This window comes from Brassica napus, chromosome A9, assembly GCF_020379485.1.
Source record: "Brassica napus cultivar Da-Ae chromosome A9, Da-Ae, whole genome shotgun sequence".
Taxonomy (NCBI): domain Eukaryota; kingdom Viridiplantae; phylum Streptophyta; class Magnoliopsida; order Brassicales; family Brassicaceae; genus Brassica; species Brassica napus.
In genome coordinates, this window is record NC_063442.1 from 19,461,921 (window position 1) to 19,486,873 (window position 24,953).

The window sequence follows — 24,953 nt, forward strand, 5'->3', positions numbered from 1 at the left end:
TTGTTTCCAAAACTTTTAGGATGGATTTAAAACTCAAATCCATACGTTCCATCCTAATATCATTGGCATAAGTTATTATCTACTTACTAGTCATAGGATATTGTTCATTTTCGTGATTACATCCAGTCTCATTGTTTTCTTTGTAAATGATCGTATTTACAAAATCGTCGACAACATGAGTATTAAAATTTTTTTTTTCCAACCATTATATGAGCATGTCCTACAAAACTCAAAGGTGTCAAAAGTGAAACATTGGATATTTTCTTAGGTTGTTTTAAATTACACAAGATAATTTTCTGTGTATGTAAAAATAATGATTTAAATTGTAGATGAAAATTAATTTTTAAAATTAAAGATAAGTTAAGTCAAAGTAATTAAGCAATATTGTTTGAAATTATTCATATATGTCTTGTTATTAGTTTAACAATCTTGTATGGTTAGCACATTGTTTTTCAATTGAGTTAATATATGTATTGATTCATTTAGAATGAGATTCACTTGATGGTCTCTTTATATTGCATACTGTTTGATCCACGATTTTTGATCAAATAAAATTTAACGATAGTTAAATAAAAATTTTGTAGATCAATACAAGCATAACATATTTTTAAGCAGTTTGCGAAACTGAGACACAATGAGTCCACAAATCATCACTTTTCTTCAAATACTCTGTTTCGTGGGCAACTAAATGCGGCTTCTCAGCAATATATTTGATAAGAGTATCGTGACACATTTTTCCTTCTTGTACAAGATCATGACAACATGCATCAGTGATGGTTAAATTTTCAAAGACAACACCAATTATATCCAACGCACATTTTGGACTGATTTTAAGAAGACAGGTATCCCATAGTGATTTTGCTTCAGCTTCTTCAACAGAGAATGCAGGAACGAACGCACAAATCAAAGCAACAACAATGAATACGATAGTAGTTCGGGAAGAAGTGTGAGCCATTGTGCCAATGTTTTCGAAATAAGTGGCAAATGTTATTAATATAATATATTAAAATGTTTGTATCTGGTATTTTAGAATGAAATTTTGTCTCATATTTATAAGAGATTAAACACTCAAACACAAACATAAACGTATTTTCAAGTGAACATAAGAAATTAATTAATGCAGTTTAACGTTAAATAAAATGTGACCGTTAATATGAGTTTTCTCTAACATATTTAGAAAATTTAGAAAAAATAAATATACTTATTGTTTAAACTAAATACTATCAAAATAGAATATTTCTAAATTATTAATGTTTTAAGTTATTTTGTTGTTAAGAAATAACCTGCCAATCGAATTTAACCATTGTTTATACGTATTCTCAACTTTCTGTAAATGCTAATACGCTCCAACATTTACATAAATTTGGGCTTACAAATGTGAATTTAATCGAGTATGGATTGTCCATTATCGCGTATCTTTATTTTGTAAGAATTTACTACTAGAAGAAATTATATAGCTAAACCATAACTAGTATACACATTATGTAGATATAATTTCATAGAAAAGAAACTGGAACTTGCGAAAAACAATATTAGAGTTAAACAATTAATTTTCAAAAATTAAAGGGTTGTAATGTATTAAAAATTCTGAACCCAAATCTACAAATTGTAATAAATGAAACAAAAAATGTGTATAATTTTGTTTCCAAAACTTTTATGATGGATTTAAAACTCAAATCCATACGCTCCATCCTAATATCATTGGCATAAGTTATTATCTACTTACTAGTCATAGGATATTGTTATTTTTTGTGATTACATCCAGTCTCATTGTTTTCTTTGTAAATAATCGTATTTACAAAATCGTCGACAACATGAGTATTCAAAATAGTTTTTTTTTCCAAGCCATTATATAAGCATGTACTACTAAACTCTCAAGGTTTCAAAGGTGAAACATTAGATATTTTCTTAGCTTCTTGTTTTAAATTACCCAAGATAATTTTCAGTGTATGTAAAAATAATGATTGAAATCGTAGAGGAAAATTAATTTTTAAAATTAAAGATAAGTTAAGTCAAAGTAATTAAGCAATATTGTTTGAAATTATTCATATATGTCTTGTTATTAGTTTAACAATCTTGTATGGTTAGCACATTGTTTTTCAATGGAGTTAATATATGTATTGATTCATTTAGAATGAGATTCACTTGATGGTCGCTTTATATTGCATACTGTTTGATCCACGATTTTTGATCAAATAAAATTTAACGATAGTTAAATAAAATTTTTGTAGATCAATACAAGCATAACATATTTTTAAGCAGTTTGCGAAACTGAGACACAATGAGTCCACAAATCATCACTTTTCTTCAAATACTCTGTTTCGTGGGCAACTAAATGCGGCTTCTCAGCAATATATTTGATAAGAGTATCGTGACACATTTTTCCTTCTTGTACAAGATCATGACAACATGCATCAGTGATGGTTAAATTTTCAAAGACAACACCAATTATATCCAACGCACATTTTGGACTGATTTTAAGAAGACAGGTATCCCATAGTGATTTTGCTTCAGCTTCTTCAACAGAGAATGCAGGAACGAACGCACAAATCAAAGCAACAACAATGAATACGATAGTAGTTCGGGAAGAAGTGTGAGCCATTGTGCCAATGTTTTCGAAATAAGTGGCAAATGTTATTAATATAATATATTAAAATGTTTATATCTGGTATTTTAGAATGAAATTTTGTCTCATATTTATAAGAGATTAAACACTCAAACACAAACATAAACGTATTTTCAAGTGAACATAAGAAATTAATTAATGCAGTTTAACGTTAAATAAAATGTGACCGTTAATATGAGTTTTCTCTAACATATTTAGAAAATTTAGAAAAAATAAATATACTTATTGTTTAAACTAAATACTATCAAAATAGAATATTTCTAAATTATTAATGTTTTAAGTTATTTTGTTGTTAAGAAATAACCTGCCAATCGAATTTAACCATTGTTTATACGTATTCTCAACTTTCTGTAAATGCTAATACGCTCCAACATTTACATAAATTTGGGCTTACAAATGTGAATTTAATCGAGTATGGATTGTCCATTATCGCGTATCTTTATTTTGTAAGAATTTACTACTAGAAGAAATTATATAGCTAAACCATAACTAGTATACACATTATGTAGATATAATTTCATAGAAAAGAAACTGGAACTTGCGAAAAACAATATTAGAGTTAAACAATTAATTTGCAAAAATTAAAGGGTTGTAATGTATTAAAAATTCTGAACCCAAATCTACAAATTGTAATAAATGAAACAAAAAATGTGTATAATTTTGTTTCCAAAACTTTTATGATGGATTTAAAACTCAAATCCATACGCTCCATCCTAATATCATTGGCATAAGTTATTATCTACTTACTAGTCATAGGATATTGTTATTTTTTGTGATTACATCCAGTCTCATTGTTTTCTTTGTAAATAATCGTATTTACAAAATCGTCGACAACATGAGTATTCAAAATAGTTTTTTTTTCCAAGCCATTATATAAGCATGTACTACTAAACTCAAAGGTTTCAAAGGTGAAACATTAGATATTTTCTTAGCTTCTTGTTTTAAATTACCCAAGATAATTTTCAGTGTATGTAAAAATAATGATTGAAATCGTAGAGGAAAATTAATTTTTAAAATTAAAGATAAGTTAAGTCAAAGTAATTAAGCAATATTGTTTGAAATTATTCATATATGTCTTGTTATTAGTTTAACAATCTTGTATGGTTAGCACATTGTTTTTCAATTGAGTTAATATATGTATTGATTCATTTAGAATGAGATTCACTTGATGGTCGCTTTATATTGCATACTGTTTGATCCACGATTTTTGATCAAATAAAATTTAACGATAGTTAAATAAAAATTTTGTAGATCAATACAAGCATAACATATTTTTAAGCAGTTTGCGAAACTGAGACACAATGAGTCCACAAATCATCACTTTTCTTCAAATACTCTGTTTCGTGGGCAACTAAATGCGGCTTCTCAGCAATATATTTGATAAGAGTATCGTGACACATTTTTCCTTCTTGTACAAGATCATGACAACATGCATCAGTGATGGTTAAATTTTCAAAGACAACACCAATTATATCCAACGCACATTTTGGACTGATTTTAAGAAGACAGGTATCCCATAGTGATTTTGCTTCAGCTTCTTCAACAGAGAATGCAGGAACGAACGCACAAATCAAAGCAACAACAATGAATACGATAGTAGTTCGGGAAGAAGTGTGAGCCATTGTGCCAATGTTTTCGAAATAAGTGGCAAATGTTATTAATATAATATATTAAAATGTTTGTATCTGGTATTTTAGAATGAAATTTTGTCTCATATTTATAAGAGATTAAACACTCAAACACAAACATAAACGTATTTTCAAGTGAACATAAGAAATTAATTAATGCAGTTTAACGTTAAATAAAATGTGACCGTTAATATGAGTTTTCTCTAACATATTTAGAAAATTTAGAAAAAATAAATATACTTATTGTTTAAACTAAATACTATCAAAATAGAATATTTCTAAATTATTAATGTTTTAAGTTATTTTGTTGTTAAGAAATAACCTGCCAATCGAATTTAACCATTGTTTATACGTATTCTCAACTTTCTGTAAATGTTAATACGCTCGAACATTTACATAAATTTGGGCTTACAAATGTGAATTTAATCGAGTATGGATTGTCCATTATCGCGTATCTTTATTTTGTAAGAATTTACTACTAGAAGAAATTATATAGCTAAACCATAACTAGTATACACATTATGTAGATATAATTTCATAGAAAAGAAACTGGAACTGGCGAAAAACAATATTAGAGTTAAACAATTAATTTGCAAAAATTAAAGGGTTGTAATGTATTAAAAATTCTGAACCCAAATCTACAAATTGTAATAAATGAAACAAAAAATGTGTATAATTTTGTTTCCAAAACTTTTATGATGGATTTAAAACTCAAATCCATACGCTCCATCCTAATATCATTGGCATAAGTTATTATCTACTTACTAGTCATAGGATATTGTTATTTTTTGTGATTACATCCAGTCTCATTGTTTTCTTTGTAAAAAATCGTATTTACAAAATCGTCGACAACATGAGTATTCAAAATAGTTTTTTTTTCCAAGCCATTATATAAGCATGTACTACTAAACTCAAAGGTTTCAAAGGTGAAACATTAGATATTTTCTTAGCTTCTTGTTTTAAATTACCCAAGATAATTTTCAGTGTATGTAAAAATAATGATTGAAATCGTAGAGGAAAATTAATTTTTAAAATTAAAGATAAGTTAAGTCAAAGTAATTAAGCAATATTGTTTGAAATTATTCATATATGTCTTGTTATTAGTTTAACAATCTTGTATGGTTAGCACATTGTTTTTCAATTGAGTTAATATATGTATTGATTCATTTAGAATGAGATTCACTTGATGGTCGCTTTATATTGCATACTGTTTGATCCACGATTTTTGATCAAATAAAATTTAACGATAGTTAAATAAAAATTTTGTAGATCAATACAAGCATAACATATTTTTAAGCAGTTTGCGAAACTGAGACACAATGAGTCCACAAATCATCACTTTTCTTCAAATACTCTGTTTCGTGGGCAACTAAATGCGGCTTCTCAGCAATATATTTGATAAGAGTATCGTGACACATTTTTCCTTCTTGTACAAGATCATGACAACATGCATCAGTGATGGTTAAATTTTCAAAGACAACACCAATTATATCCAACGCACATTTTGGACTGATTTTAAGAAGACAGGTATCCCATAGTGATTTTGCTTCAGCTTCTTCAACAGAGAATGCAGGAACGAACGCACAAATCAAAGCAACAACAATGAATACGATAGTAGTTCGGGAAGAAGTGTGAGCCATTGTGCCAATGTTTTCGAAATAAGTGGCAAATGTTATTAATATAATATATTAAAATGTTTGTATCTGGTATTTTAGAATGAAATTTTGTCTCATATTTATAAGAGATTAAACACTCAAACACAAACATAAACGTATTTTCAAGTGAACATAAGAAATTAATTAATGCAGTTTAACGTTAAATAAAATGTGACCGTTAATATGAGTTTTCTCTAACATATTTAGAAAATTTAGAAAAAATAAATATACTTATTGTTTAAACTAAATACTATCAAAATAGAATATTTCTAAATTATTAATGTTTTAAGTTATTTTGTTGTTAAGAAATAACCTGCCAATCGAATTTAACCATTGTTTATACGTATTCTCAACTTTCTGTAAATGCTAATACGCTCCAACATTTACATAAATTTGGGCTTACAAATGTGAATTTAATCGAGTATGGATTGTCCATTATCGCGTATCTTTATTTTGTAAGAATTTACTACTAGAAGAAATTATATAGCTAAACCATAACTAGTATACACATTATGTAGATATAATTTCATAGAAGAGAAACTGGAACTTGCGAAAAACAATATTAGAGTTAAACAATTAATTTGCAAAAATTAAAGGGTTGTAATGTATTAAAAATTCTGAACCCAAATCTACAAATTGTAATAAATGAAACAAAAAATGTGTATAATTTTGTTTCCAAAACTTTTATGATGGATTTAAAACTCAAATCCATACGCTCCATCCTAATATCATTGGCATAAGTTATTATCTACTTACTAGTCATAGGATATTGTTATTTTTTGTGATTACATCCAGTCTCATTGTTTTCTTTGTAAATAATCGTATTTACAAAATCGTCGACAACATGAGTATTCAAAATAGTTTTTTTTCCAAGCCATTATATAAGCATGTACTACTAAACTCAAAGGTTTCAAAGGTGAAACATTAGATATTTTCTTAGCTTCTTGTTTTAAATTACCCAAGATAATTTTCAGTGTATGTAAAAATAATGATTGAAATCGTAGAGGAAAATTAATTTTTAAAATTAAAGATAAGTTAAGTCAAAGTAATTAAGCAATATTGTTTGAAATTATTCATATATGTCTTGTTATTAGTTTAACAATCTTGTATGGTTAGCACATTGTTTTTCAATTGAGTTAATATATGTATTGATTCATTTAGAATGAGATTCACTTGATGGTCGCTTTATATTGCATACTGTTTGATCCACGATTTTTGATCAAATAAAATTTAACGATAGTTAAATAAAATTTTTGTAGATCAATACAAGCATAACATATTTTTAAGCAGTTTGCGAAACTGAGACACAATGAGTCCACAAATCATCACTTTTCTTCAAATACTCTGTTTCGTGGGCAACTAAATGCGGCTTCTCAGCAATATATTTGATAAGAGTATCGTGACACATTTTTCCTTCTTGTACAAGATCATGACAACATGCATCAGTGATGGTTAAATTTTCAAAGACAACACCAATTATATCCAACGCACATTTTGGACTGATTTTAAGAAGACAGGTATCCCATAGTGATTTTGCTTCAGCTTCTTCAACAGAGAATGCAGGAACGAACGCACAAATCAAAGCAACAACAATGAATACGATAGTAGTTCGGGAAGAAGTGTGAGCCATTGTGCCAATGTTTTCGAAATAAGTGGCAAATGTTATTAATATAATATATTAAAATGTTTGTATCTGGTATTTTAGAATGAAATTTTGTCTCATATTTATAAGAGATTAAACACTCAAACACAAACATAAACGTATTTTCAAGTGAACATAAGAAATTAATTAATGCAGTTTAACGTTAAATAAAATGTGACCGTTAATATGAGTTTTCTCTAACATATTTAGAAAATTTAGAAAAAATAAATATACTTATTGTTTAAACTAAATACTATCAAAATAGAATATTTCTAAATTATTAATGTTTTAAGTTATTTTGTTGTTAAGAAATAACCTGCCAATCGAATTTAACCATTGTTTATACGTATTCTCAACTTTCTGTAAATGCTAATACGCTCCAACATTTACATAAATTTGGGCTTACAAATGTGAATTTAATCGAGTATGGATTGTCCATTATCGCGTATCTTTATTTTGTAAGAATTTACTACTAGAAGAAATTATATAGCTAAACCATAACTAGTATACACATTATGTAGATATAATTTCATAGAAAAGAAACTGGAACTTGCGAAAAACAATATTAGAGTTAAACAATTAATTTGCAAAAATTAAAGGGTTGTAATGTATTAAAAATTCTGAACCCAAATCTACAAATTGTAATAAATGAAACAAAAAATGTGTATAATTTTGTTTCCAAAACTTTTATGATGGATTTAAAACTCAAATCCATACGCTCCATCCTAATATCATTGGCATAAGTTATTATCTACTTACTAGTCATAGGATATTGTTATTTTTTGTGATTACATCCAGTCTCATTGTTTTCTTTGTAAATAATCGTATTTACAAAATCGTCGACAACATGAGTATTCAAAATAGTTTTTTTTTCCAAGCCATTATATAAGCATGTACTACTAAACTCAAAGGTTTCAAAGGTGAAACATTAGATATTTTCTTAGCTTCTTGTTTTAAATTACCCAAGATAATTTTCAGTGTATGTAAAAATAATGATTGAAATCGTAGAGGAAAATTAATTTTTAAAATTAAAGATAAGTTAAGTCAAAGTAATTAAGCAATATTGTTTGAAATTATTCATATATGTCTTGTTATTAGTTTAACAATCTTGTATGGTTAGCACATTGTTTTTCAATTGAGTTAATATATGTATTGATTCATTTAGAATGAGATTCACTTGATGGTCGCTTTATATTGCATACTGTTTGATCCACGATTTTTGATCAAATAAAATTTAACGATAGTTAAATAAAAATTTTGTAGATCAATACAAGCATAACATATTTTTAAGCAGTTTGCGAAACTGAGACACAATGAGTCCACAAATCATCACTTTTCTTCAAATACTCTGTTTCGTGGGCAACTAAATGCGGCTTCTCAGCAATATATTTGATAAGAGTATCGTGACACATTTTTCCTTCTTGTACAAGATCATGACAACATGCATCAGTGATGGTTAAATTTTCAAAGACAACACCAATTATATCCAACGCACATTTTGGACTGATTTTAAGAAGACAGGTATCCCATAGTGATTTTGCTTCAGCTTCTTCAACAGAGAATGCAGGAACGAACGCACAAATCAAAGCAACAACAATGAATACGATAGTAGTTCGGGAAGAAGTGTGAGCCATTGTGCCAATGTTTTCGAAATAAGTGGCAAATGTTATTAATATAATATATTAAAATGTTTGTATCTGGTATTTTAGAATGAAATTTTGTCTCATATTTATAAGAGATTAAACACTCAAACACAAACATAAACGTATTTTCAAGTGAACATAAGAAATTAATTAATGCAGTTTAACGTTAAATAAAATGTGACCGTTAATATGAGTTTTCTCTAACATATTTAGAAAATTTAGAAAAAATAAATATACTTATTGTTTAAACTAAATACTATCAAAATAGAATATTTCTAAATTATTAATGTTTTAAGTTATTTTGTTGTTAAGAAATAACCTGCCAATCGAATTTAACCATTGTTTATACGTATTCTCAACTTTCTGTAAATGCTAATACGCTCCAACATTTACATAAATTTGGGCTTACAAATGTGAATTTAATCGAGTATGGATTGTCCATTATCGCGTATCTTTATTTTGTAAGAATTTACTACTAGAAGAAATTATATAGCTAAACCATAACTAGTATACACATTATGTAGATATAATTTCATAGAAAAGAAACTGGAACTTGCGAAAAACAATATTAGAGTTAAACAATTAATTTGCAAAAATTAAAGGGTTGTAATGTATTAAAAATTCTGAACCCAAATCTACAAATTGTAATAAATGAAACAAAAAATGTGTATAATTTTGTTTCCAAAACTTTTATGATGGATTTAAAACTCAAATCCATACGCTCCATCCTAATATCATTGGCATAAGTTATTATCTACTTACTAGTCATAGGATATTGTTATTTTTTGTGATTACATCCAGTCTCATTGTTTTCTTTGTAAATAATCGTATTTACAAAATCGTCGACAACATGAGTATTCAAAATAGTTTTTTTTTCCAAGCCATTATATAAGCATGTACTACTAAACTCAAAGGTTTCAAAGGTGAAACATTAGATATTTTCTTAGCTTCTTGTTTTAAATTACCCAAGATAATTTTCAGTGTATGTAAAAATAATGATTGAAATCGTAGAGGAAAATTAATTTTTAAAATTAAAGATAAGTTAAGTCAAAGTAATTAAGCAATATTGTTTGAAATTATTCATATATGTCTTGTTATTAGTTTAACAATCTTGTATGGTTAGCACATTGTTTTTCAATTGAGTTAATATATGTATTGATTCATTTAGAATGAGATTCACTTGATGGTCGCTTTATATTGCATACTGTTTGATCCACGATTTTTGATCAAATAAAATTTAACGATAGTTAAATAAAAATTTTGTAGATCAATACAAGCATAACATATTTTTAAGCAGTTTGCGAAACTGAGACACAATGAGTCCACAAATCATCACTTTTCTTCAAATACTCTGTTTCGTGGGCAACTAAATGCGGCTTCTCAGCAATATATTTGATAAGAGTATCGTGACACATTTTTCCTTCTTGTACAAGATCATGACAACATGCATCAGTGATGGTTAAATTTTCAAAGACAACACCAATTATATCCAACGCACATTTTGGACTGATTTTAAGAAGACAGGTATCCCATAGTGATTTTGCTTCAGCTTCTTCAACAGAGAATGCAGGAACGAACGCACAAATCAAAGCAACAACAATGAATACGATAGTAGTTCGGGAAGAAGTGTGAGCCATTGTGCCAATGTTTTCGAAATAAGTGGCAAATGTTATTAATATAATATATTAAAATGTTTGTATCTGGTATTTTAGAATGAAATTTTGTCTCATATTTATAAGAGATTAAACACTCAAACACAAACATAAACGTATTTTCAAGTGAACATAAGAAATTAATTAATGCAGTTTAACGTTAAATAAAATGTGACCGTTAATATGAGTTTTCTCTAACATATTTAGAAAATTTAGAAAAAATAAATATACTTATTGTTTAAACTAAATACTATCAAAATAGAATATTTCTAAATTATTAATGTTTTAAGTTATTTTGTTGTTAAGAAATAACCTGCCAATCGAATTTAACCATTGTTTATACGTATTCTCAACTTTCTGTAAATGCTAATACGCTCCAACATTTACATAAATTTGGGCTTACAAATGTGAATTTAATCGAGTATGGATTGTCCATTATCGCGTATCTTTATTTTGTAAGAATTTACTACTAGAAGAAATTATATAGCTAAACCATAACTAGTATACACATTATGTAGATATAATTTCATAGAAAGAAACTGGAACTTGCGAAAAACAATATTAGAGTTAAACAATTAATTTGCAAAAATTAAAGGGTTGTAATGTATTAAAAATTCTGAACCCAAATCTACAAATTGTAATAAATGAAACAAAAAATGTGTATAATTTTGTTTCCAAAACTTTTATGATGGATTTAAAACTCAAATCCATACGCTCCATCCTAATATCATTGGCATAAGTTATTATCTACTTACTAGTCATAGGATATTGTTATTTTTTGTGATTACATCCAGTCTCATTGTTTTCTTTGTAAATAATCGTATTTACAAAATCGTCGACAACATGAGTATTCAAAATAGTTTTTTTTTCCAAGCCATTATATAAGCATGTACTACTAAACTCAAAGGTTTCAAAGGTGAAACATTAGATATTTTCTTAGCTTCTTGTTTTAAATTACCCAAGATAATTTTCAGTGTATGTAAAAATAATGATTGAAATCGTAGAGGAAAATTAATTTTTAAAATTAAAGATAAATTAAGTCAAAGTAATTAAGCAATATTGTTTGAAATTATTCATATATGTCTTGTTATTAGTTTAACAATCTTGTATGGTTAGCACATTGTTTTTCAATTGAGTTAATATATGTATTGATTCATTTAGAATGAGATTCACTTGATGGTCGCTTTATATTGCATACTGTTTGATCCACGATTTTTGATCAAATAAAATTTAACGATAGTTAAATAAAATTTTTGTAGATCAATACAAGCATAACATATTTTTAAGCAGTTTGCGAAACTGAGACACAATGAGTCCACAAATCATCACTTTTCTTCAAATACTCTGTTTCGTGGGCAACTAAATGCGGCTTCTCAGCAATATATTTGATAAGAGTATCGTGACACATTTTTCCTTCTTGTACAAGATCATGACAACATGCATCAGTGATGGTTAAATTTTCAAAGACAACACCAATTATATCCAACGCACATTTTGGACTGATTTTAAGAAGACAGGTATCCCATAGTGATTTTGCTTCAGCTTCTTCAACAGAGAATGCAGGAACGAACGCACAAATCAAAGCAACAACAATGAATACGATAGTAGTTCGGGAAGAAGTGTGAGCCATTGTGCCAATGTTTTCGAAATAAGTGGCAAATGTTATTAATATAATATATTAAAATGTTTGTATCTGGTATTTTAGAATGAAATTTTGTCTCATATTTATAAGAGATTAAACACTCAAACACAAACATAAACGTATTTTCAAGTGAACATAAGAAATTAATTAATGCAGTTTAACGTTAAATAAAATGTGACCGTTAATATGAGTTTTCTCTAACATATTTAGAAAATTTAGAAAAAATAAATATACTTATTGTTTAAACTAAATACTATCAAAATAGAATATTTCTAAATTATTAATGTTTTAAGTTATTTTGTTGTTAAGAAATAACCTGCCAATCGAATTTAACCATTGTTTATACGTATTCTCAACTTTCTGTAAATGCTAATACGCTCCAACATTTACAGAAATTTGGGCTTACAAATGTGAATTTAATCGAGTATGGATTGTCCATTATCGCGTATCTTTATTTTGTAAGAATTTACTACTAGAAGAAATTATATAGCTAAACCATAACTAGTATACACATTATGTAGATATAATTTCATAGAAAAGAAACTGGAACTTGCGAAAAACAATATTAGAGTTAAACAATTAATTTGCAAAAATTAAAGGGTTGTAATGTATTAAAAATTCTGAACCCAAATCTACAAATTGTAATAAATGAAACAAAAAATGTGTATAATTTTGTTTCCAAAACTTTTATGATGGATTTAAAACTCAAATCCATACGCTCCATCCTAATATCATTGGCATAAGTTATTATCTACTTACTAGTCATAGGATATTGTTATTTTTTGTGATTACATCCAGTCTCATTGTTTTCTTTGTAAATAATCGTATTTACAAAATCGTCGACAACATGAGTATTCAAAATAGTTTTTTTTTCCAAGCCATTATATAAGCATGTACTACTAAACTCAAAGGTTTCAAAGGTGAAACATTAGATATTTTCTTAGCTTCTTGTTTTAAATTACCCAAGATAATTTTCAGTGTATGTAAAAATAATGATTGAAATCGTAGATGAAAATTAATTTTTAAAATTAAAGATAAGTTAAGTCAAAGTAATTAAGCAATATTGTTTGAAATTATTCATATATGTCTTGTTATTAGTTTAACAATCTTGTATGGTTAGCACATTGTTTTTCAATTGAGTTAATATATGTATTGATTCATTTAGAATGAGATTCACTTGATGGTCGCTTTATATTGCATACTGTTTGATCCACGATTTTTGATCAAATAAAATATAACGATAGTTAAATAAAATTTTTGTAGATCAATACAAGCATAACATATTTTTAAGCAGTTTGCGAAACTGAGACACAATGAGTCCACAAATCATCACTTTTCTCCAAATACTCTGTTTCGTGGGCAACTAAATGCGGCTTCTCAGCAATATATTTGATAAGAGTATCGTGACACATTTTTCCTTCTTGAACAAGATCATGACAACATGCATCAGTGATGGTTAAATTTTCAAAGACAACACCAATTATATCCAACGCACAATTTGGACTCATTTTAAGAAGACAGGTATCCCATAGTGATTTTGCTTCAGCTTCTTCAACAGAGAATGCAGGAACGAACGCACAAATCAAAGCAACAACAATGAATACGATAGTTGTTCGGGAAGAAGTGTGAGCCATTGTGCCAATGTTTTCGAAATAAGTGGCAAATGTTATTAATATAATATATTAAAATGTTTGTATCTGGTATTTTAGAATGAAATTTTGTCTCATATTTATAAGAGATTAAACACTCAAACACAAACATAAACGTATTTTCAAGTGAACATAAGAAATTAATTAATGCAGTTTAACGTTAAATAAAATGTGACCGTTAATATGAGTTTTCTCTAACATATTTAGAAAATTTAGAAAAAATAAATATACTTATTGTTTAAACTAAATACTATCAAAATAGAATATTTCTAAATTATTAATGTTTTAAGTTATTTTGTTGTTAAGAAATAACCTGCCAATCGAATTTAACCATTGTTTATACGTATTCTCAACTTTCTGTATATTCTAATACACTCCAACATTTACAGAAATTTGGGTTTACAAATGTGAATTTAATCGAGTATGGATTGTCCATTATCGCGTATCTTTATTTTGTAAGAATTTACTACTAGAAGAAATTATATAGCTAAACCATAACTAGTATACACATTATGTAGATATAATTTCATAGAAAAGAAACTCGAACTGGCGAAAAAACAATATTTGACTTAAACAATTAATTTGCAAAAATTAAAGGGTTGTAATCTATTAAAAATTTTGAAGCCAAATCTACAAATTGTAGTAAATGAAACAAAAAATGTGCACAATTTTGTTTCCAAAACTTTTATGATGGATTTAAAACTCAAATCCATACGCTCCATCCTAATATCATTGGCATAAGTTATTATCTACTTACTAGTCATAGGATATTGTTCTTTTTCGTGTTACATCCTGTCTCATTGTTTTCTTTGTAAATGATCGTATTTACAAAATCGTCGACAACATGAGTATTCAAAATAGTTTTTTTTTTCCAAGCCATTATATTAGCATGTACTACTAAACTCAAAGGTTTCAAAGGTGAAACATTAGATATTTTCTTAGCTTCTTGTTTTAAATTACCCAAGATAATTTTCAGTGTATGTAAAAATAATGATTGAAATCGTAGATGAAAATTAATTTTTTAAATTAAAGATAACTTAAGTCAAAGTAATTAACCAATATTGTTTGAAATTATTCATATATGTCTTTTTATTAGTTTAACAATCTTGTATGGTTAGCACATTGTTTTTCAATTGAGTTAATATATGTATTGATTCATTTAGAATGAGATTCACTTGATGGTCGCTTTATATTGCATACTGTTTGATCCACGATTTTTGATCAAATAAAATTTAACGATAGTTAAATAAAAATTTTGTAGATCAATACAAGCATAACATATTTTTAAGCAATTTGCGAAATTGAGACACAATGAGTCCACAAATCATCACTTTTCTTCAAATACTCTGTTTCGTGGGCAACTAAATGCGGCTTCTCAGCAATATATTTGATAAGAGTATCGTGACACATTTTTCCTTCTTGTACAAGATCATGACAACATGCATCAGTGATGGTTAAATTTTCAAAGACAACACCAATTATATCCAACGCACATTTTGGACTGATTTTAAGAAGACAGGTATCCCATAGTGATTTTGCTTCAGCTTCTTCAACAGAGAATGCAGGAACGAACGCACAAATCAAAGCAACAACAATGAATACGATAGTAGTTCGGGAAGAAGTGTGAGCCATTGTGCCAATGTTTTCGAAATAAGTGGCAAATGTTATTAATATAATATATTAAAATGTTTGTATCTGGTATTTTAGAATGAAATTTTTTCTCATATTTATAAGAGATTAAACACTCAAACACAAACATAAACGTATTTTCAAGTGAACATAAGAAATTAATTAATGCAGTTTAACGTTAAATAAAATGTGACCGTTAATATGAGTTTTTTCTAACATATTTAGAAAATTTAGAAAAAATAAATATACTTATTGTTTAAACTAAATACTATCAAAATAGAATATTTCTAAATTATTAATGTTTTAAGTTATTCTGTTGTTAAGAAATAACCTGCCAATCGAATTTAACCATTGTTTATACGTATTCTCAACTTTCTGTAAATTCTAATACTCCAATATTTACAGAAATTTGGGTTTACAAATGTGAATTTAATCGAGTATGGATTGTCCATTATCGCGTATCTTTATTTTGTAAGAATTTACTACTAGAAGAAATTATATAGCTAAACCATAACTAGTATACACATTATGTAGATATAATTTCATAGAAAAGAAACTCGAACTGGCGAAAAAACAATATTTGACTTAAACAATTAACTTGCAAAAATTAAAGGGTTGTAATCTATTAAAAATTTTTGAAGCCAAATCTACAAATTGTAGTAAATGAAACAAAAAATGTGCACAATTTTGTTTCCAAAACTTTTATGATGGATTTAAAACTCAAATCCATACGCTCCATCCTAATATCATTGGCATAAGTTATTATCTACTTACTAGTCATAGGATATTGTTCTTTTTCGTGTTACATCCTGTCTCATTGTTTTCTTTGTAAATGATCGTATTTACAAAATCGTCGACAACATGAGTATTCAAAATAGTTTTTTTTCCAAGCCATTGTATTAGCATGTACTACTAAACTCAAAGGTTTCAAAGGTGAAACATTAGATATTTTCTTAGCTTCTTGTTTTAAATTATCCAAGATAATTTTCAGTGTATGTAAAAATAATGATTGAAATCGTAGAGGAAAATTAATTTTTAAAATTAAAGAAATAGTTAAGTCAAAATAATTAAGCAATATTGTTTGAAATTATTCATATATGTCTTGTTATTAGTCTAACAATCTTGTATGGTTAGCACATTGTTTTTCAATTGAGTTAATATATGTATTGATTCATTTAGAATGAGATTCACTTGATGGTCGCTTTATATTGCATACTGTTTGATCCACGATTTTTGATCAAATAAAATTTAACGATAGTTAAATAAAAATTTTGTAGATCAATACAAGCATAACATATTTTTAAGCAGTTTGCGAAATTGAGACACAATGAGTCCACAAATCATCACTTTTCTTCAAATACTCTGTTTCGTGGGCAACTAAATGCGGCTTCTCAGCAATATATTTGATAAGAGTATCGTGACACATTTTTCCTTCTTGTACAAGATCATGACAACATGCATCAGTGATGGTTAAATTTTCAAAGACAACACCAATTATATCCAACGCACATTTTGGACTGATTTTAAGAAGACAGGTATCCCATAGTGATTTTGCTTCAGCTTCTTCAACAGAGAATGCAGGAACGAACGCACAAATCAAAGCAACAACAATGAATACGATAGTAGTTCGGGAAGAAGTGTGAGCCATTGTGCCAATGTTTTCGAAATAAGTGGCAAATGTTATTAATATAATATATTAAAATGTTTGTATCTGGTATTTTAGAATGAAATTTTGTCTCATATTTATAAGAGATTAAACACTCAAACACAAACTAAACGTATTTTCAAGTGAACATAAGAAATTAATTAATGCAGTTTAACGTTAAATAAAATGTGACCGTTAATATGAGTTTTCTCTAACATATTTAGAAAATTTAGAAAAAATAAATATACTTATTGTTTAAACTAAATACTATCAAAATAGAATATTTCTAAATTATTAATGTTTTAAGTTATTTTGTTGTTAAGAAATAACCTGCCAATCGAATTTAACCATTGTTTATACGTATTCTCAACTTTCTGTAAATGCTAATAGGCTCCATCATTTACAGAAATTTGGGTTTAAAATGTGAATTTAATCGAGTATGGATTGTCCATATATCGCGTATCTTTATTTTGTAAGAATTTACTACTAGAAGAAATTATATAGCTAAACCATAACTAGTATACACATTATGTAGATATAATTTCATAATGAAACTGGAACTGGCGAAAAACAATAATTGAGTTAAACAATTAATTGGCAAAATTAAAGGGTTGTAATCTATTAAAAATTTGAAGCCAAATCTTGTAATAAATGAAACAAAAAATGTGCACAATTTTGTTTCCAAAATTTTTGTGATGGATCTAAAACTCAAATCCATACGCTCCATCCTAATATCATTGGCATAAGTTATTATCTACTTACTAGTCATAGGATATTGTTCTTTTGCGTGATTACATCCAGTCTCATTGTTTTCTTTATAAATAATCGTATTTACAAAATCGTCGACAACATGAGTATTCAAAATAGTTTTTTTTTCCAAGCCATTATATTAGCATGTACTACTAAACTCAAAGGTTTCAAAGGTGAAACATTAGATATTTTCTTAGCTTCTTGTTTTAAATTATCCAAGATAATTTTCAGTTATGTAAAAATAATGATTGACATCGTAGTTGAAAATTAATTTTTAAAATTAAAGATAAGTTAAATCAAACTAATTAAGCAATATTGTTTGAAATTATTCATATATGTCTTGTTATTAGTTTAACAATCTTGTATGGTTAGCGCATTGTTTTTCAATTGAGTTAATATTTGTATTGATTCATTTAGAATGAGATTCACTTGATGGTCGCTTTATATTGCATACTGTTTGATCCACATTTTTGATCAAATAAAATTTAACGATAGTTAAATAAAAATTGTTAATCAGATCAATACAAGCATAACATATTTTTAAGCAGTTTGCGAAATTGAGACACAATGAGTCCACAAATCATCACTTTTCTTCAAATACTCTGTTTCGTGGGCAACTAAATGCGGCTTCTCAGCAATATATTTGATAAGAGTATCATGACACATTTTTCCTTCTTGAACAAGATCATGACAACATGCATCAGTGATGGTTAAATTTTCAAAGACAACACCAATTATATCCAACGCACATTTTGGACTGATTTTAAGAAGACATGTATCCCATTGTGATTTTGCTTCAGCTTCTTCAACAGAGAATGCAGGAACGAACGCACAAATCAAATCAACAACAATGAATACGATAGTAGTTCGGGAAGAAGTGTGAGCCATTGTGCCAATGTTTTCGAAATAAGTGGCAAATGTTATTAATATAATATATTAAATTTTTGTATCTGGTATTTTAGAATGAAATTTTGTCTCATATTTATAAGAGATTAAACACTCAAACACAAACTAAACGTATTTTCAAGTGAACATAAGATATTAATTAATGCAGTTTAACGTTAAATAAAATGTGACCGTTAATATGAGTTTTCTCTAACATATTAAAAAATTTAGAAAAATAAATATACTTATTTTAAAAACTAAATACTATAAAAATAGCATATTTCTAAATTATTAATGTTTTAAGTTATTTTGTTGTTAAGAAATAACCTGCCTATCGAATTTAACCATTGTTTATAGGTATTCTCTACTTTTTGTAAATGCTTATAGGCTCCATCATTTTACAGAAATTTGATTTTAAAATGTGAATTTAATCGAGTATATATTGTCCTATATCGCGTATCTTTATTTTGTAACAATTTACTACTAGAAGAAATTATATAGCTAAAATATAACTAGTATACACATTATGTAGATATAATTTCAAAGAAATGAAACTGGAACTGGCGAAAAAGCAATATTTGAGTTAAACAATTAATTTGAAAAATTAAAGGGTTGTAATCTATTAAAAATTTTGAAGCCAAATCTACAAATTGTAATAAATGAAACAAAAAATGTGCACAATTTTGTTTCCAAAACTTTTGTGATGGATCTAAAACTCAAATCCATACGCTCCATCCTAATATCATTGGCATAAGTTATTATCTACTTACTAGTCATAGGATATTGTTCTTTTCGTGATTACATCCAGTCTCATTGTTTTCTTTATAAATGATCGTATTTACAAAATCGTCGACAACATGAGTATTCAAAATAGTTTTTTTTTCAAGCCATTATATTAGCATGTACTACTAAACTCAAAGGTTTCAAAGGTGAAACATTAGATATTTTCTTAGCTTGTTTTAAATTATCAAGATATTTTCAGTGTATGTAAAAATAATGATTGAAATCTTAGATGAAAATTAATTTTTAAAATTAAAGATAAGTTAAATCAAACTAATTAAGCAATATTGTTTGAAATTATTCATATATGTCTTGTTATTAGTTTAACAATCTTGTATGGTTAGCACATTGTTTTTCAATTGAGTTAATATATGTATTGATTCATTTAGAATGAGATTCACTTGATGGTCGCTTTATATTGCATACTGTTTGATCCACGATTTTTGATCAAATAAAATTTAACGATAGTTAAATAAAAATTTGTTAATCAGATCAATACAAGCATAACATATTTTTAAGCAGTTTGCGAAACTGAGACACAATGAGTCCACAAATCATCACTTTTCTCAAATACTCTGTTTCGTGGGCAACTAAATGCGGCTTCTCAGCAATATATTTGATAAGAGTATCGTGACACATTTTTCCTTCTTGAACAAGATCATGACAACATGCATCAGTGATGGTTAAATTTTCAAAGACAACACCAATTATATCCAACGCACATTTTGGACTGATTTTAAGAAGACATGTATCCCATAGTGATTTTGCTTCAGCTTCTTCAACAGAGAATGCAGGAACGAACGCACAAATCAAAGCAACAACAATGAATACGATAGTAGTTCGGGAAGAAGTGTGAGCCATTGTGCCAATGTTTTCGAAATAAGTGGCAAATGTAATTAATATAATATATTAAATTTTTGCATCTGGTATTTTAGAATGCAATTTTGTCTCATATTTATAAGAGATTAAAAACACAAACTAAACGTATTTTCAAGTGAACATAAGAAATTAATTAATGCAGTTTAACGTTAAATAAAATGTGACCGTTAATATGAGTTTTCTCTAACATATTAAAAAAATTTAGAAAATATAAATATACTTATTTTTTAAACTAAATACTATCAAAATAACATACTTCTAAATTATTAATGTTTTAAGTTATTTTGTTGTTAAGAATTAACCTGCCAATCGAATTTAACCATCGTTTATACGTATTATCTACTTCTGTAAATGCTAATAGGCTCCATCATTTTACAGAAATTTGGGTTTAAAATGTGAATTTAATCGAGTATATTGTCCAATATCGCGTATCTTTATTTTGTAAGAATTTACTACTAGAAGAAATTATATAGCCAAACCATAACTAGTATACACATTATGTAGATATAATTTCATAGAAATGAAACTCGAACTGGTGAAAAAACAATATTTGACTTAAACAATTAATTTGCAAAAATTAAAGGGATGTAATCTATTAAAAATTTTGACGCCAAATCTACAAATTGTAGTAAATGAAACAGAAAATGTGCACAATTTTGTTTCCAAAACTTTTATGATGGATTTAAAACTCAAATCCATACGCTCCATCCTAATATCATTGGCATAAGTTATTATCTACTTACTAGTCATAGGATATTGTTCTTTTTCGTGTTACATCCAGTCTCATTGTTTTCTATATAAATGATCGTATTTACAAAATCGTCGACAACATGAGTATTAAAATTAGTTTTTTTTTCAAGCCATTATATTAGCATGTACTACTAAACTCAAAGGTTTCAAAGGTGAAACATTGATATTTTCTTAGGTTGTTTTAAATTACACAAGAATATTTTCAGTGTATGTAAAAATAATGATTTAAATTGTAGAAGAAAATTAATTTTTAAAATTAAAGATAAGTTAAGTCAAAGTAATTAAGCAATATTGTTTGAAATTATTCATATATGTCTTGTTATTAGTTTAACAATCTTGTATGGTTAGCACATTGTTTTTCAATTGAGTTAATATATGTATTGATTCATTTAGAATGAGATTCACTTGATGGTCGCTTTATATTGCATACTGTTTGATCCACGATTTTTGATCAAATAAAATTTAACGATAGTTAAATAAAAATTTGTAGATCAATACAAGCATAACATATTTTTAAGCAGTTTGCGAAACTGAGACACAATGAGTCCACAAATCATCACTTTTCTTCAAATACTCTGTTTCGTGGGCAACTAAATGCGGCTTCTCAGCAATATATTTGATAAGAGTATCGTGACACATTTTTCCTTCTTGTACAAGATCATGACAACATGCATCAGTGATGGTTAAATTTTCAAAGACAACACCAATTATATCCAACGCACATTTTGGACTGATTTTAAGAAGACAGGTATCCCATAGTGATTTTGCTTCAGCTTCTTCAACAGAGAATGCAGGAACGAACGCACAAATCAAAGCAACAACAATGAATACGATAGTAGTTCGGGAAGAAGTGTGAGCCATTGTGCCTATGTTTTCGAAATAAGTGGCAAATGTTATTAATATAATATATTAAAATGTTTGTATCTGGTATTTTAGAATGAAATTTTGTCTCATATTTATAAGAGATTAAACACTCAAATACAAACATAAACGTATTTTCAAGTGAACATAAGAAATTAATTAATGCAGTTTAACGTTAAATAAAATGTGACCGTTAATATGGGTTTTCTCTAATATATTTAGAAAATGTAGAAAAACTAAATATACTTATTGTTTAAACTAAATACTATCAAAATAGAATATTTCTAAATTATTAATATTTTAAGTTATTTTGTTGTTAAGAAATAACCTGCCAATCGAATTTAACCATTGTTTATACGTATTCTCAACTTTTGTAAATGCTAATACGCTCCATCATTTACAGAAATTTGGGTTTACAAATGTGAATTTAATCGAGTATGGATTGTCCATTATCGCGTATCTTTATTTTGTAAGAATTTACTACTAGAAGAAATTATAGAGCTAAACCATAACTAGTATACACATTATGTAGATATAGTTTCATAGAAATAAAACTGGAACTGGCGAAAAACAATATTAGAGTTAAACAATTAATTTGCAAAAATTAAAGGGTTGTAATGTATTAAAAATTCTTAACCCTAATCTACAAATTGTAATAAATGAAACAAAAAATGTGTATAATTTTGTTTCCAAAACTTTTATGATGGATTTAAAAGTCAAATCCATACGCGCCATCCTAATATCATTGGCATAAGTTACTATCTACTTACTAGTCATAGGAAATTGTTCTTTTTTGTGATTACATCCAGTCTCATCGTTTTCTTTGTAAATGATCGTATTTACAAAATCGTCGACAACATGAGTATTCGAAATAGTTTTTTTTCCAAGCCATTATATTAGCATGTACTACTAAACTCAAAGGTTTCGAAGGTGAAACATTAGATATTTTCTTAGCTTCTTGTTTTAAATTATCCAAGATAATTTTCAGAGTATGTAAAAATAATGATTGAAATCGTAGAGGAAAATTAAAATTTAAAATTAAAGATAAGTTAAGTCAAAGTAATTAAGCAATATTGTTTGAAATTATTCATATATGTCTTGTTATTAGTTTAACAATCTTGTATGGTTAGCACATTGTTTTTCAATTGAGTTAATATATGTATTGATTCATTTAGAATGAGATTCACCTGATGGTCGCTTTATATTGCATCCTGTTTGATCCACGATTTTTGATCAAATAAAATTTAACGATAATAAAATAAAAATTTTGTAGATCAATACAAGCATAACATATTTTTAAGCAGTTTGCGAAACTGAGACACAATGAGTCCACAAATCATCACTTTTCTTCAAATACTCTGTTTCGTGGGCAACTAAATGCGGCTTCTCAGCAATATATTTGATAAGAGTATCGTGACACATTTTTCCTTCTTGTACAAGATCATGACAACATGCATCAGTGATGGTTAAATTTTCAAAGACAACACCAATTATATCCAACGCACATTTTGGACTGATTTTAAGAAGACAGGTATCCCATAGTGATTTTGCTTCAGCTTCTTCAACAGAGAATGCAGGAACGAACGCACAAATCAAAGCAACAACAATGAATACTTTAGAAGTTTGGGAAGAAGTGTAAGCCATTGTGCCAATGTTTTCGAGATAAGTGGCAAATGTTATTAATATAATATATTAAAATGTTTGTATCTGGTATTTTAGAATGAATTTTTTTTCTCATATTTATAATAGATTAAACACTCAAACCCAAACTAAACGTATTTTCAAGTGAACATAAGAAATTAATTAATGCAGTTTAACGTTAAATAAAATGTGACTGTTAATATGAGTTTTCTCTAACATATTTAGAAAATTTAGAAAAAATAAATATACTTATTTGTTTAAACTAAATACTATCAAAATAGCATATTTCTAAATTATTAAAGTTTTAAGTTATTTTGTTGTTAAGAAATAACCTGCCAATCGAATTTAACCATTGTTTATACGTATTCTCAGCTTTTTGTAAATGCTAATAGGCTCCATCATTTACAGAAATTTGGGTTTAAAAATGTGAATTTAATCGAGTACGGATTGTCATATATCGCGTATCTTTATTTTGTAAGAGTTTACTACTAGAAGAAATTATATAGCTAAACCATAACTAGTATACACATTATGTAGATATAGTTTCATAGAAATGAAACTGGAACTGGCGAAAAAACACTAATTGAGTTAAAAAATTAATTGGCAAAATTTAAAGGGTTGTAGTTTATTAAAAAACTTGAAGCCAAATCTTGTAATAAATGAAACAAAAAATGTGCACAATTTTGTTTCCAAATTTTTTGTGATGGATCTAAAACTCAAATCCATACGCTCCATCCTAATATCATTGGCATAAGTTATTATCTACTTACTAGTCATAGGATATTGTTCTTTTGCGTGATTAGATTCAGTCTCATTGTTTCCTTTATAACTAAATGTGTTTACAAAATCGTTACAACATGAGTATTCGAAATAGTTTTTTTTCCAAGCCATTATATTAGCATGTACTACTAAACTCAAAGGTTTCAAAGGTGAAACATTAGATATTTTCTTAGCTTCTTGTTTTAAATTATCCAAGATAATTTTCAGTTTATGTTA

General features: G+C 27.3%; 14 protein-coding genes and 1 pseudogene across 14 annotated transcripts; all 15 read right to left on the reverse strand.

The window, feature by feature from the left end:
- Positions 1–417: 417 nt before the first annotated feature.
- LOC106359704 lies at positions 418–1,835 on the reverse strand. The gene has a single exon (XM_048740873.1). It carries the CDS (start codon positions 953–955, stop codon positions 608–610), a length of 348 nt encoding a protein of 115 aa, XP_048596830.1. The 5' UTR covers positions 956–1,835; the 3' UTR covers positions 418–607.
- Positions 1,836–1,913: 78 nt separating this feature from the next.
- On the reverse strand, positions 1,914–2,609 carry LOC106359706. The gene has a single exon (XM_013799355.2). It carries the CDS (start codon positions 2,600–2,602, stop codon positions 2,255–2,257), a length of 348 nt encoding a protein of 115 aa, XP_013654809.1. The 5' UTR covers positions 2,603–2,609; the 3' UTR covers positions 1,914–2,254.
- Positions 2,610–3,900: 1,291 nt separating this feature from the next.
- Positions 3,901–4,603, reverse strand: LOC106359707. The gene has a single exon (XM_048740870.1). The coding sequence runs from the start codon at positions 4,246–4,248 to the stop codon at positions 3,901–3,903; it is 348 nt and encodes a 115-aa protein (XP_048596827.1). The 5' UTR covers positions 4,249–4,603.
- A 529-nt stretch (positions 4,604–5,132) lies between these two features.
- LOC125578355 lies at positions 5,133–6,407 on the reverse strand. Its single transcript, XM_048740871.1, has one exon. It carries the CDS (start codon positions 5,892–5,894, stop codon positions 5,547–5,549), a length of 348 nt encoding a protein of 115 aa, XP_048596828.1. The 5' UTR covers positions 5,895–6,407; the 3' UTR covers positions 5,133–5,546.
- Positions 6,408–6,475: 68 nt separating this feature from the next.
- On the reverse strand, positions 6,476–7,547 carry LOC106359709. The gene has a single exon (XM_048740869.1). The coding sequence runs from the start codon at positions 7,537–7,539 to the stop codon at positions 7,192–7,194; it is 348 nt and encodes a 115-aa protein (XP_048596826.1). The 5' UTR covers positions 7,540–7,547; the 3' UTR covers positions 6,476–7,191.
- A 1,290-nt stretch (positions 7,548–8,837) lies between these two features.
- LOC106358903 lies at positions 8,838–9,193 on the reverse strand. Its single transcript, XM_013798695.2, has one exon. It carries the CDS (start codon positions 9,183–9,185, stop codon positions 8,838–8,840), a length of 348 nt encoding a protein of 115 aa, XP_013654149.2. The 5' UTR covers positions 9,186–9,193.
- Positions 9,194–10,483: 1,290 nt separating this feature from the next.
- On the reverse strand, positions 10,484–11,319 carry LOC125578354. The gene has a single exon (XM_048740868.1). It carries the CDS (start codon positions 10,829–10,831, stop codon positions 10,484–10,486), a length of 348 nt encoding a protein of 115 aa, XP_048596825.1. The 5' UTR covers positions 10,832–11,319.
- Positions 11,320–11,422: 103 nt separating this feature from the next.
- LOC106359711 lies at positions 11,423–13,431 on the reverse strand. The gene has a single exon (XM_048740872.1). The coding sequence runs from the start codon at positions 12,474–12,476 to the stop codon at positions 12,129–12,131; it is 348 nt and encodes a 115-aa protein (XP_048596829.1). The 5' UTR covers positions 12,477–13,431; the 3' UTR covers positions 11,423–12,128.
- A 255-nt stretch (positions 13,432–13,686) lies between these two features.
- Positions 13,687–15,047, reverse strand: LOC125578356. Its single transcript, XM_048740874.1, has one exon. The coding sequence runs from the start codon at positions 14,120–14,122 to the stop codon at positions 13,775–13,777; it is 348 nt and encodes a 115-aa protein (XP_048596831.1). The 5' UTR covers positions 14,123–15,047; the 3' UTR covers positions 13,687–13,774.
- A 359-nt stretch (positions 15,048–15,406) lies between these two features.
- Positions 15,407–16,305, reverse strand: LOC125578357. Its single transcript, XM_048740875.1, has one exon. The coding sequence runs from the start codon at positions 15,767–15,769 to the stop codon at positions 15,422–15,424; it is 348 nt and encodes a 115-aa protein (XP_048596832.1). The 5' UTR covers positions 15,770–16,305; the 3' UTR covers positions 15,407–15,421.
- Positions 16,306–17,030: 725 nt separating this feature from the next.
- LOC125578358 lies at positions 17,031–17,789 on the reverse strand. The gene has a single exon (XM_048740876.1). The coding sequence runs from the start codon at positions 17,412–17,414 to the stop codon at positions 17,067–17,069; it is 348 nt and encodes a 115-aa protein (XP_048596833.1). The 5' UTR covers positions 17,415–17,789; the 3' UTR covers positions 17,031–17,066.
- Positions 17,790–18,701: 912 nt separating this feature from the next.
- Positions 18,702–19,049, reverse strand: LOC125578359. The gene has a single exon (XM_048740877.1). It carries the CDS (start codon positions 19,047–19,049, stop codon positions 18,702–18,704), a length of 348 nt encoding a protein of 115 aa, XP_048596834.1.
- Positions 19,050–20,340: 1,291 nt separating this feature from the next.
- LOC106359708 lies at positions 20,341–20,687 on the reverse strand (annotated as a pseudogene).
- Positions 20,688–21,947: 1,260 nt separating this feature from the next.
- On the reverse strand, positions 21,948–23,452 carry LOC125578360. The gene has a single exon (XM_048740878.1). It carries the CDS (start codon positions 22,314–22,316, stop codon positions 21,969–21,971), a length of 348 nt encoding a protein of 115 aa, XP_048596835.1. The 5' UTR covers positions 22,317–23,452; the 3' UTR covers positions 21,948–21,968.
- A 136-nt stretch (positions 23,453–23,588) lies between these two features.
- Positions 23,589–23,977, reverse strand: LOC125578362. The gene has a single exon (XM_048740880.1). It carries the CDS (start codon positions 23,958–23,960, stop codon positions 23,613–23,615), a length of 348 nt encoding a protein of 115 aa, XP_048596837.1. The 5' UTR covers positions 23,961–23,977; the 3' UTR covers positions 23,589–23,612.
- Between the last annotated feature and the right edge of the window lie 976 nt (positions 23,978–24,953).

Bases quoted from the DNA above. Each gene is read 5' to 3' on its own strand.
- LOC106359704 (XM_048740873.1), bottom strand. From the start codon at position 955: ATGGCTCACACTTCTTCCCGAACTACTATCGTATTCATTGTTGTTGCT.
- LOC106359706 (XM_013799355.2), bottom strand. From the start codon at position 2,602: ATGGCTCACACTTCTTCCCGAACTACTATCGTATTCATTGTTGTTGCT.
- LOC106359707 (XM_048740870.1), bottom strand. From the start codon at position 4,248: ATGGCTCACACTTCTTCCCGAACTACTATCGTATTCATTGTTGTTGCT.
- LOC125578355 (XM_048740871.1), bottom strand. From the start codon at position 5,894: ATGGCTCACACTTCTTCCCGAACTACTATCGTATTCATTGTTGTTGCT.
- LOC106359709 (XM_048740869.1), bottom strand. From the start codon at position 7,539: ATGGCTCACACTTCTTCCCGAACTACTATCGTATTCATTGTTGTTGCT.
- LOC106358903 (XM_013798695.2), bottom strand. From the start codon at position 9,185: ATGGCTCACACTTCTTCCCGAACTACTATCGTATTCATTGTTGTTGCT.
- LOC125578354 (XM_048740868.1), bottom strand. From the start codon at position 10,831: ATGGCTCACACTTCTTCCCGAACTACTATCGTATTCATTGTTGTTGCT.
- LOC106359711 (XM_048740872.1), bottom strand. From the start codon at position 12,476: ATGGCTCACACTTCTTCCCGAACTACTATCGTATTCATTGTTGTTGCT.
- LOC125578356 (XM_048740874.1), bottom strand. From the start codon at position 14,122: ATGGCTCACACTTCTTCCCGAACAACTATCGTATTCATTGTTGTTGCT.
- LOC125578357 (XM_048740875.1), bottom strand. From the start codon at position 15,769: ATGGCTCACACTTCTTCCCGAACTACTATCGTATTCATTGTTGTTGCT.
- LOC125578358 (XM_048740876.1), bottom strand. From the start codon at position 17,414: ATGGCTCACACTTCTTCCCGAACTACTATCGTATTCATTGTTGTTGCT.
- LOC125578359 (XM_048740877.1), bottom strand. From the start codon at position 19,049: ATGGCTCACACTTCTTCCCGAACTACTATCGTATTCATTGTTGTTGAT.
- LOC125578360 (XM_048740878.1), bottom strand. From the start codon at position 22,316: ATGGCTCACACTTCTTCCCGAACTACTATCGTATTCATTGTTGTTGCT.
- LOC125578362 (XM_048740880.1), bottom strand. From the start codon at position 23,960: ATGGCTTACACTTCTTCCCAAACTTCTAAAGTATTCATTGTTGTTGCT.